Source organism: Anomaloglossus baeobatrachus, chromosome 10, assembly GCF_048569485.1.
Source record: "Anomaloglossus baeobatrachus isolate aAnoBae1 chromosome 10, aAnoBae1.hap1, whole genome shotgun sequence".
Classification (NCBI taxonomy): Eukaryota; Metazoa; Chordata; class Amphibia; order Anura; family Aromobatidae; genus Anomaloglossus; species Anomaloglossus baeobatrachus.
In genome coordinates, this window is record NC_134362.1 from 9,577,127 (window position 1) to 9,589,729 (window position 12,603).

General features: G+C 47.6%; 1 protein-coding gene across 1 annotated transcript in view; it reads right to left on the reverse strand.

Annotated features, from left to right (window-relative positions):
- Nucleotides 1-11,457: 11,457 nt before the first annotated feature.
- The window catches only part of LOC142255065 (vomeronasal type-2 receptor 26-like), a 45,136-nt gene continuing 43,990 nt past the window's right edge, over nt 11,458-12,603 (reverse strand). Inside the window, exon 6 of the mRNA XM_075326505.1 lies at nt 11,458-12,356. Within this exon, the coding sequence (XP_075182620.1) occupies nt 11,458-12,356 (899 nt within the window). The remainder of the gene's footprint in view (nt 12,357-12,603) is intronic.

Here is a 12,603-nt window from a genome sequence, read left to right on the forward strand (position 1 = left end):
ATATCATATGTCCCAGTGGGAAGCTCACCGTGCTGCAATGCGGCCTAGCGGAGCGAACCATCCACCGCCTGCCCCTTCCAGGGCATCCGTGCTCTCTTCATCTTCTAGGACTGTGGGGACAGCTGTCACACCTGGTTTTCCATGCACAACTTCCACCACTGTAACCGCAACAGGCAGATTGCTTGGTAGGTCGTCAGTTGGTTTGGAAGGGGAAACAAGTGCGTGTGTACAGCTCTCTCAGACATCGATAGCACCAACGTTGGATGAAGGCAACATCATGTCTCCGCCTGCACTTTCCTCACAAACCTGCATTTTTCCAGGGACACCCTACTCAACACCGTCTACACACAGCAGCCAGATCTCTGTCCCTCAGATGTGGACAAATAAAAGGCCATTTCCTGCGACCCATGACAAAGCTAAGAGGTTGACTTTATCCCTCTATAATCTCTTGGCTACCGAAATGCTGCCTTTCCGCCTGGTGGACACACAGGATTTTAGCGACCTTATGTCTGTTGCTGTGCCCTAGTACCAGATGCCCAGTCACCACTACTTCTCTAAGAAAGGTGTGCCCGCGCTACACCAGCATGTCGCACACAACATCACCGCTTCCTTGAGAAACTCTGTGTGTGAACGGGTGCATTTCACCACCGATACTTGCACCAGTAAGCATGGAAAGGGACGTTACATGTCGCTGACTGGGCACTGGGTAACTATGGTGATAGATGGTAAAGGGTCTGCTGCACAAGTCTTGCCGTCCCCACGACTTGTGTGTCAATCCTCTGTCTGTCCAAGTTCCGCCACTGCTTCTGCCTCCTCCACCTCATCATGAAGAAATGGAGGACAAACTGTCCATGGACATGGAAGACTCAGCGGATGAGGGAGACCTTGGTCAAATTTCAGTTGAAAGAGGTTGGGGGGAGATGTCAGAGGAAGAAAGAACGGTTAGCACCTCTATGCCACAAACACAGTGTGGACTTGGTCCGCATGGCTGCGCAAGACACATGAGCGCCTTCTTGCTGCACTACCTCCAACATGACCCTCGTATTGTCAAAATTAGAAGTGATGATGACTACTGGCTTGCCACACTATTAGATCCCCGGTACAAGTCCAAATTTTGTGACATAATTCCAGCCATAGAAAGGGACGCACGTATGCAGGAGTATCAGCAGAAGCTGTTACTCGATCTTAGCTCGGCTTTTCCACCAAACAACCGTGCAGGTGCAGGGAGTGAATCTCCCAGTTGTAACTTGACAAACATGGGACGGTCTCGTCATCTTCAACAGTCTACCCGTACCAGTAGCACCATATCCGGTGCTGGTAACAGCAATTTTATGGAATCTTTTCATAATTTTTTTAGACCGTCCTTTGCAAGGCCACCAGAGACAACAAGTCAGACACATAGTCAACGGCTGGAGAGGATGATACAGGAGTATCTCCAAATGAACATCGATGCCATGACTTTGCAAATGGAGCCTTGCTCATTTTGGACTTCAAATCTTGAAAAATGGCCAGAGCTCTCAACTTACGCCTTGGAGAATTTGTCGTGTCCAGCTGCCAGCGTTGTCTCTGAACATGTCTTCAGTGCTGCTGGGTGTGTGCTGACAGATAAGCGCACGCGTCTGTCCAGTGACAATGTGGACAGACTAACGTTCATCAAAATGAACAAGTCATGGATCCACAAGGAATTTACTACCCCTGTGTCTTCCTGGGGAGAGTAAATGCTTGTGGATTTGGAATGTGCTTGATGCAAATCAAAACATCCTGTTTGCAACTAGGGCACAAGTGCTGCCACTGATGGGGTGTCTGTGTGGCCCAATTTTTGGAAAAAAGGGAGACTCCGCTTGCAATAACCCTTGCTTGCTGTGTTTTTTTAAAAGGAGCCAAGATGAACAAGTCATGGTTCAGCAAAGACTTAGCTAACTACCCCAGGGTCATCCTGGGGACGGTTAAGTATGGCGTATTTTTGAATGTGCTTGATGGAAATCTAGCTGTGAAGTGTACAACTGGGGCACAAGTGCTGCCACTGAAGGGGTGGGTGTGTGTGTGTGTGGCCCAATTTTTGGAAAAAAGGGAGAACTCCACTTGGAGTCACCTTGTGGTGTTTTACATGATTTTAGAAGGGCGTGCCATGCCTATATCTGTGTCTCCTCCTCTTTTTCCTTGTCCAGCTCTTTTGTTTTCGCATGAGTATATGTCCTTGTCACTTTCCCATGTGTTTGTGTTGTGTTGTGAGTTGTTTGTCACCTTTTGGACACCTTTGAGGGTGTTTTCTAGGTGTTTTTATGTTTGTGATTGCCTGCCATTGTTTCCTATGCGGTTCGAGTTTGGTTCATCGAACGTTCGCCGAACTGAACTTGAACGAGACCTCCGTTCGACGAACCGAACTCGAGCCGAACCACGGCTGGTTCGCTCATCTCAATTAATTACACCATAGGCGTTTTGACCTGCGTTATGGACGACGCAAAGTGCGGTCGCAGCCTAAGGCCTCGTGCACACATTCAGTATTGGTGAGAATTACCTCAGTATGTGTAAGGCCTCGTGCACATGGTCAGTATTGGTGAGTATTTACCTCAGTATGTGTAAAGCCTTGTGCACATGATCAGTATTGGTGAGTATTTACCTCAGTATGTGTAAGGCCTCGTGCACATGGTCAGTATTGGTGAGTATTTACCTCAGTATGTGTAAGGCCTCGTGCACATGGTCAGTATTGGTGAGTATTTACCTCAGTATGTGTAAGGCCTCATGCACATGGTCAGTATTGGTGAGTTATTACCTCAGTATGTGTAAGGCCTCGTGCACATGTTCAGTATTGGTGAGTGTTTACCTCAGTATGTGTAAGACCTCGTGCACATGTTCAGTATTGGTGAGTTTTTACCTCAGTATATGTAAGGCCTCGTGCACCTGGTCAGTATTGGTGAGTATTTACCTTAGTATTTGTAAGGCCTCGTGCACATGTTCAGTATTGGTGAGGTTTTTCTTACCTCAGTATGTGTAAGGCCTTGTGCACATGTTCAGTATTGGTGAGTTTTTTACCTCAGTATGTGTAAGGCCTCGTGCATATGTTCTGTATTGGTGAGTTTTTTACCTCAGTATGTGTAAGGACTGCTTCTAACTTGTGAGTTTCTCGCAGTAGAGCAATGCGAGAAAATCTCGCATTGGAATCGGACACATGTTAGTGAATGATTCAGCTCGCATTTGCATTTTTTTTCTCAGTCCAAATCGGACTGAGTAAAAAATCGCAGCATGCTGCTTTTTTGCGAGTTTCTCGAACGATTTTTCTCAATGATTCCCTATGGAAGAGGATTAAAATAAGGATCACACACGCGCACCAGCGTTCACATTTGCGAGTGTGGCAGGAACTATGCTCATTAAATAGTCAACAGATGAATGTGACATCACATTCCCAAAGGTAAATTAAATGACACATGCTTCTGCCTCCTCCACCTCATCTGTGTCCTCCACCTTCGCCCCAAGCCTGCCTGGTCAGGCCACCAGCGTTCTCACTGCGCAGAAGGAATCACGCACTCCTCATTACTATGCTGGCAGCAGAGTGCAACGGCATCAGGCTGTCTTTAGCTTGACATGTCTTGGGAATAGGAGTCACACAGCTGAGGAGTTGTGGTCAGCTCTGCGGTCCGAGTTTAATAAATGGTTGTCTCCACTCAACCTGCAGCCTTGTAAGGCCGTGTGCGACAATGCTGCAAACCTGGGTGCGGCCCTTTGCCTGGGCAAGGTGACACACGTGCCTTGTATGGCTCACGTGTTGAACCTTGTTGTCCAGCAATTCTTAACACACTATCCCGGCCTAGATGGCCTTCTGACCAGGGCACGAAAACTGTCTGCTCACTTCCGCCGTTCAACCGCCGCAGCTGAGCGACTTGCATCGCTCCAGAAGTCTTTCGGCCTGCCGGTTCATTGCCTGAAATGCGATGTGGCGGCACGCTGGAATTCGACTCTCCACATGTTACAGCGACTGTGGCAGCACCGCCGAGCCCTGGTGCAATATGTCATGACGTATAGCCTGGGCCAACGAGATGCAGAGGTGGGGCAGATCACCCTGATGGAGTGGTCTCAGATCAAGGACCTATGCACCCTTCTGCACAGTTTCAACATGGCGACGAATATGTTCAGCGCTGACAAAGCCATTATCAGCATGACAATTCCAGTCATTTACATGCTGGAGCACCCGCTAAACACTATTCGGAGTCAGGGGGTGGGAAAACAAGAAGGGGAGGAACTACAGGAGGATTCATATGCGCAAGACGCAACATCATCACCAACGCGGTAGGCATGGGACCATGGGGGACAGGGATCAACATGGGCGCATGGTAGCAGGCGAAATGTTGAGGAAGGTGCAGGAGAACATGAAGAAATGGAGGACGAACTGTCCATGGACATGGAAGACTCAGCGGATGAGGGAGACCTTGGTCAAATTTCAGTTGAAAGAGGTTGGGGGGAGATGTCAGAGGAAGAAAGAACGGTTAGCACCTCTATGCCACAAACACAGCGTGGACTTGGTCCACATGGATGCGCAAGACACATGAGCGCCTTCTTGCTGCACTACCTCCAACATGACCCTCGTATTGTCAAAATTAGAAGTGATGATGACTACTGGCTTGCCACACTATTAGATCCCCGATACAAGTCCAAATTTTGTGACATAATTCCAGCCATAAAAAGGGACGCACGTATGCAGGAGTATCAGCAGAAGCTGTTACTCGATCTTAGCTCGGCTTTTCCACCAAACAACCGTGCAGGTGCAGGGAGTGAATCTCCCAGTTGTAACTTGACAAACATGGGACGGTCTCGTCATCTTCAACAGTCTACCCGTACCAGTAGCACCATATCTGGTGCTGGTAACAGCAATTTTATGGAATCTTTTCATAATTTTTTTACACCGTCCTTTGCAAGGCCACCAGAGACAACAAGTCTGACACATAGTCAACAGCTGGAGAGGATGATACAGGAGTATCTCCAAATGAACATCGATGCCATGACTTTGCAAATGGAGCCTTGCTCATTTTGGGTTTCAAATCTTGAAAAATGGCCAGAGCTCTCCACTTACGCCTTGGAGATTTTGTCGTGTCCAGCTGCCAGCGTTGTCTCTGAACGTGTCTTCAGTGCTGCTGGGTGTGTGCTGACAGATAAGCGCATGCGTCTGTCCAGTGACAATGTGGACAGACTAACGTTCATCAAGATGAACAAGTCATGCATCCACAAGGAATTTACTACCCCTGTGTCATCCTGGGGAGAGTAAATGCTTGTGGATTTGGAATGTGCTTGATGCAAATCAAAACATCCTGTTTGCAACTAGGGCACAAGTGGGTGGGTGTGTGTGGGGCACAATTTTTGGAAAAAAAAGGGAGACTCCGCTTGGAGTAACCCTTGCTTGCTGTGTTTTTTAAAAATGATCCAAGATGAACAGAGCTGGGATCAGGAAAGACTTTGCTACCTACCCCGGAGTCATCCTGGGGACGGTTAAATATGGCGTATTTTTGAATGTGCTTGATGCAAATCTAGCTGTGAAGTGTACAACTAGGGCACAAGTGCTGCCACTGAATGGGTGGGTGTGTGTGGGGTACAATTTTTGGAAAAAAAGGGAGACTCCGCTTGGAGTAACCCTTGCTTGCTGTGTTTTTGAAAGGAGCCAAGATGAACAAGTCATGGTTCAGCAAAGACTTTGCTACCTACCCCGGTGTCATCCTGGGGACAGTTAATTATGGCGTATTTTTGAATGTGCTTGATGCAAATCTAGCTGTGAAGTGTACAACTGGGGCACAACTGCTGCCACTGATGGGGTGTCTGTGTGGCCCAATTTTTGGAAAAAAGGGAGAACTCCGCTTGGAGTCACCTTGTGGTGTTTTACATGATTTTAGAAGGACGTGCCATGCCTATATCTGTGTCTCCTCTTTTTCCTTGTCTAGCTCTTTTGTTTTCGCATGAGTATATGTCCTTGTCACTTTCCCATGTGTTTGTGTTGCGTTGTGAGTTGTTTGTCACCTTTTGGACACCTTTGAGGGTGTTTTCTAGGTGTTTTTATGTGTTTGTGATTGCCTGCCATTGTTTCCTATGCGGTTCGAGTTCGGTTCGTCAAACGTTCGCCGAACCGAACTCGAGCCGAACCGGGACCGGTTCGCTCATCTCTACTCAGTATGTGTAAGGTCTTATGCACATGTTCAGTATTGGTGAGTTTTTACCTCAGTATTTGTAAGTCCTCGTGCACATGTTCAGTATTGGTGAGTTTTTACCTCAGTATTTGTAAGGCCTCGTGCACATGTTCAGTATCGGTGAGTTTTTACCTCAGTATCTGATATGCGGGCTTTACACGCTACAATATATCTAACGATGTGTCGGCGGGGTCACGTCGTAAGTGACGCACATCTGACATCGTTAGTGTTGTTGTAGCATGTGAAACCTACGTGCGACCCAGATTGAATGGAAAAAACGTTGATCGCATACACGTCGTTCATTTTCTAAAAATTGAACATTCGGTTGTTCAATGTTCCCGAGGCAGCACACATCGCTGTGTGTGACACCCCGGGAACGATGAACACCGCTTACCTGCGTTCCGCCGGCAATGCTGAAGGAAGGAGGTGGGCGGGATGTTTACGTCCCGCTCATCTCCACTCCTCCGCTGCGCTCTAAAACGCCACATGCGCACGGCCACTGCACAATCTCCATAGAAAAGCGCATACAAAGCGCAGCGTAACTGCATGTATTTACGCAACGTGCGCACATAGCCTAAGGCCTTGTGCACATGTTCAGTATTGGTGCGTTTTTACCTCAATATGTGTAAGGCTGGAATCACATCTATGCGAGTAAAATCGGTCCGAGTTGGCTGAAAAAAACTCGGCTGATTTTAGTTCACGTTAGGTCCGAGTGCAACGCAAGTGCGATGCTTTTTCTGAATCAATTAATGACTTTACTAGCGTCTGTAATGCGTGTGTAATGCGTGTGTAATGCGTATTTTTTACTATGTCATCTGCCATTCAGCTCTGCTACATGGCCGCTGACAGCAGACACAGACAGCCATGTAGCAGAGCTGAATGGCAGATGACAGCAGACACAGACAGAGCCGCACGATCAGAATGAACTCGGGTGAACTTCACCCGACTTCATTGTCATGCTGCGGCTCTGTCTGTGCTGCGTCCTGATTAGCGGTCACCTGTGAAGGGCTCACCGGTGACCGCTAATCCCCTGAGGGACTGAAGTTAGCAGCCCTCTCTCATACTCACCGATCCCTGATCCCCGGCGCGGCGCTGCACGGCGTTCACACTGCTCCGGAAGCTTTTACTATTTTGAAAAAGCCGGCCGCTCATTAAACAATCTCGTATTCCCTGATTTCCCCGCCCACAGGCGCCTATGATTGGTTTCAGTGAGACGCGCCCCCACGCTGAGTGACAGGTGTCTCACTGCACCCAATCACAACAGCCGGTGGGCGGGTCTATACTGTGCAGTGAAATAAATAAATAATTAAAAAAACCGGCATGCGGTCCCCCCAATTTTAATACCAGCCAGATAAAGCCATACGGCTGAAGGCTGGTATTCTCAGGATGGGGAGCTCCACGTTATGGGGAACCCCCCAGCCTAACAATATCAGTCAGCAGCCGCCCAGAATTGCCGCATACATTAGATGCGACAGTTCTGGGACTGTACCCGGCTCTTCCCGATTTGCCCTGGTGCGTTGGCAAATTGGGGTAATAAGGAGTTAATGACAGCCCATAGCTGCCACTAAATCCTAGATTAATCATGTCAGGCGTCTCCACGAGATACCTTCCATGATTAATCTGTAAGTTACAGTAAATAAACACACACATCCGAAAAATCATTTATTTGTAATGAAAGACAAAAAAACACCCTCTTTCACCACTTCATTAACCCCTCAAAAACACCTCCAGGTCCGACGTAATCCACGCAAGGTCCCCCAACGCTTCCAGCTCTGCTACATCGGAAGTTGACAGGAGCAGCAGTAGAACACCTGCGCTCCTGTGTGCTCCATGCAGCAACTGAAGTGAGTCACGCGATCAGCTGTGCTGTCACTGAGGTTACTCGCGGCCACCGCTCTCCGGTGGAGGACTGCAGCTGTGGCCGCGAATAACCTGAGTGAAAGCACAGCTGTTCGCGCGGCTCACTGCAGTCACTCAGGGGATTTGCGATCACAGGTGAGTCCTTTACATGTGACCGCAAATCAAGCCGCGGCACACACACAGAGCCGCGCGATCACAATGAAGTCGGGTGAAGTTCATCCGAGTTCATTCTGATCGCGCGGCACTGTCCCGTAGCCAGCCATGACAGTGCGATCCTACTCGGCTCTGCTGAAAGTCTATGGGGATGCTGTAGAGCCGAGTTGGTGCGTACTGTGAAAAATGTGCGTTCTGGATGCTTTCCCACTCTGTCTATGGCAGAGAAAGCATCCAGAATACATGAATTCTCTCCAGGAATGTCCGCACTTTGCGTTCTGCCAAATGCATCTCAGAACGCAGCTTTTTCGGCTGCGTTCTGAGACGCACACGCAGTGACTTACACACTGCAGAATTGAACTGCAAAGTGCGGACATAGCCTAAAGGGCTAGTACTGTTTCCCAAAGAGCACAAGAGAGTGTTTGCTGGTTAAAGACTGTATGTCCTGGGTAAAAACAAGTTCAGCAATTCAGGCACAGGCAGGAAAAATGGAGGAGCTGAATAAGCATTTGGTCCAGGCCAATGTCCAGCAGCAGCAGCAATGGCAGCAGTTTCAGCAGCGGCACCAGCCTGACAGAGGCTGTCAAAGGCAAGGAAACTGCACAAACCCCAAGTCACAGTGATGACAGCCTGGTGAGGAAGACTGTAAGGCTATGTGTCCACGATGCGTTGAGCTAGTTGCAGTTCTAAACGCACCCTCTGGCAGTAATTGATTTTGTCAAAGTTGCTTTTTACCAAAAAATAGCGCTAAAAACGCATGCGTATTTACCGCGTTTTAGGTGTGTTTTTTAGCGCTTTTTACATGCTTTTCCATTGTGTTTTGACAGATGTGTTTTGAACATAAAGACACTGCTAAATAAAGTTTAAACAGTCAAACATAATGAAAAAAAGAGAAAAAAAAGGACAACATATATAATTTATTAAAACAAAAAGAAAATAGTTATATTTCATATAATTCTAGCGGTTATATACTATTTAGCGGTAAAATAGCAATAAATTGATATTTTTCATTAATTTAATTGTCGGACTATGTGTGTGTGTGTAAAGGGACATATCAAATCTTTATTTTGATGTCCAAAAAGCATGCATTTTGTTAGTCCAAAACGCATGTTTTCTGCACCTAAAAGCAGGTAAAACGCTGGAATTTTGAGGTTTCTTGCTTTTTGCAACTTCTCATTGACTTCAATGTTATCAAAACGCAGCCCAAATGGCAAAAACAATTACATGTTGCTTCTTTAAACGCTGAGTTTTTGCCCAAAATTATGCAAATTAAACGCAGCGTTTTTAACTGCATGGTGGGCACAAGAAATCCCTATTTCTCATAGACTTTGCTGGAAAATCTCAACGCATGCATTTTGGCATTAAAAAGGTGCAGTTGAAAACGCTGCAGAAAAGCATGTAAAAACGCATCGTGGACACATAGCCTTAGAGGGGTGTTGCAACAGATGACTCAAGGGTAGGATGTAGGAACTTCTGTCTGTTTTTAAGATGTTGACAGATCGGGAGAAGTTGCCTCCTGAATAGTGGGTGGAGGTTCTAGTGTCATATCTGACTGGAAAACCTCAGAAGCAGTACTGTGACCTGGCCCTTCAGGATGCCAAGTAGTATGATATACTCACATTGCAGATTATGGCTAGGTGTAACCCTGGCAGTCAGGGCACAATGGATGGACCACTGGGGCTACCATAGGAACAAACCTCTCAGGTCCCAGATGTTTGACCTTATGCACTTGTGTCGCCCAGGGTTATGGAGTACTCAGTCCCGGGCAGTGTATACATGGGAAATGTAACTTCGGTGGCCGTTGCCTGGTTCCGTGCCCTGAGTGCTTTTTTTAGAAAAGGGATATATTTACAGGGGATTAGAATAATGTTCACACGTGACGCCACTTGCGGTGTTGCGGCTATGTAGATGGAGCCGCCGCTGCACAATGTCCACTACTGGGGCTGGTGTTAATTGCAGCCTGGATGGTAGGCCCTCCGCAAGCAAGGCCTGGCCCAAGAGGAGGGGTCATATAACGGCCGCAGGAAGGAGGTCGTCCACACAGAAGTTTAGTGCAACTGGTCTTTACTCACTGCTGGTTGGTGGTAGCTGGTTACCCGAGGCCGGCTGGTTTAACCTCCAGGTCCCCTTCGTCCCAGTGCCAGTTCAGTACTCTGGTACCTTCTTCCTCTGCACCTGTTCTCTGGTAAATGGGTCCCCGTGGCGTAGAGCAACTGGGGGTCCCCGTCTGATGGTTTGTCCACTTCTGTATGCCTGACAGTAGCGGGAACCCTGAGGGATTGGAGTCTCTGGTCCTGTCCCTGGTTCTCTTTGCTACTGAGACTTCGGATTTTTAAGGTCAGGGAGGTTCTTGATGGTCCCCTCGCTGTGCATGTGTTGTCAGGCCTGCCAGGAGCTTCTGCCTGACCTAGGGTCCTGTACCCCATTGGTGCGTAGTTCCAGGAGTACTCCACCGTACTCCCGGGCACCAGGTTACTGTTCACTCCTAGTCAGTGCGTCTCCCTTCACTGCTCAACTCCTCTGACTGTCCACTGTCTGCCCCTCCCACCTGGTCAACTAGTGGACTGGACTGGCTCCCCCTCTAGGCGGCCATCCATTGGTCCGACCCTAGCTTTGTACCATACTATGGGGGATTGTTGGGGAAAAGCTGGAATTTTGTGAAGTGTTTGTGTGTGAACGGCACTGGTCTTCCGGGGCCCTAGGGGGTATGCCCTGCATCCTGGTGAGGATGCAGAACCTTGTAGCTCCTGATGGCTTCAGGGGCGCTACACACTTCTTATAGAATTTGGCGGCAGCAAGAAACTTGATACCCAGCCCAAATGGTGGAGAGTGTGGTGATGGACTGATTCGTCCACACTCTGCCAAGACCGGTTTATGTTGGGATGCCCAGGGAGATCCCGAGAACGCAGGTGAATTGGTGGGCCTGGTGGAGAGGTACCTGGTGGTCAAAAAATCCCTGGTGAGTCAAGGGTGCTTAAGGTCACCTCACTGGTGTTCCCAAAGGGAGGTTGAGGCCCAAAAGAAAAAACAAGTCTTCACCTGTGGAGTCTGTAAAGTCCCAGGAGAGGTCTGAGCCGGGTTCGAGGGGTACATCTCAGGACATTATCTGTTGAAGGTGTCATGCCCCAGGGCATAAATCATCCAATTATCCCATAACCGCTGAGCCAATGGCCTGCAGCATTAGTCTAATATTAGGCCATTTTAGTGATGTTACAATGCTAATCTTTTACCACATCTCAGGTCTACAAACATGTATGAACATGCTCTATCTATTTATCTATTTACCTAGTACATGTGACCTTGTATTTAGTTCAGGTTTAAGCAAAATGACATAACATTTAGGGAAAAATATGCAGCCCAACAGCCCAGCATTAGAGGTCAGGATGGCAAATATCTCCACAGCCACCATATATTTGCCTTTAGTGCTGAGATAAGCCGGGATCATGGCTATCCAGACGCTGCAGAACACTAGCATACTGAAGGTGATGTACTTGGCCTCATTAAAACTGTCCGGTAATGTCCGGGCTAAGAAAGCTGTAATAAAACTAACAGCGGCCAGAATCCCCATATAACCCAGGACAGAGTAGAACCAAAGATCGGAGCCTTCATTGCACTGAACTATGATCTTCTCCGTATAAGACTGTGTGTCCAGCTCCTGGAAGGGGGAACAGAGGGTCACCCAACTCATACAGATGGCCACCTGGACGGAGGAGCAGATCAGGAGCACACAATTAGGGAGTTTTACTCCGGTCCATGTTCTCCACACACTTCCAGGTTTGGTGGCTTTGAACGCGATGTAAACCGTTATGGTCTTGGCTAACAATGAAGAGATGGATATTGAGAGAAGTAATCCAGTGCAGATCTGACGTAACATGCAGGTAATATCCACAGAACGACCAAGGAACAAGAAGACACAGAGGAAGCTGAGCATGATGGAGACCAGGAGAACGAAGCTCAGGTTCTTGTTATTCGCTCTTACAATCGGGGTGTCACGGTGTGAAACAAAAATTGCAAAAATTAAAGTTGTCAGAATACAGAAGAAAAATGATAAACAAGAAAAAGCTACAGAAATGATGTCCTCACTATAAGATAAATATTCTATCTTCTTTGAGATGCAGAATGTTCTGTTCTCACTTGACCAGGCGTCTTCTGGACACTTCATGCAGTTTTCACTATCTGTAGGACAAAGTGCATGTGAGATCCGCTCATTAGTTGAGGTTATATGTGCAGTTATATACAATATGTCACTGAGCTATTTATTCATAATTATTTCATGGTTGTTTTCTTCCACTTACATTAGGTGTTTGAAAAACTGAAATTGTACAAATGGGCTCCATAAGGGAGTGGATGGGGCTTTTGCTTATTAATTTCACACTTCCCTTACATGAGAAATCCTCCTTCACTGTGGATCTTTCCATCTACA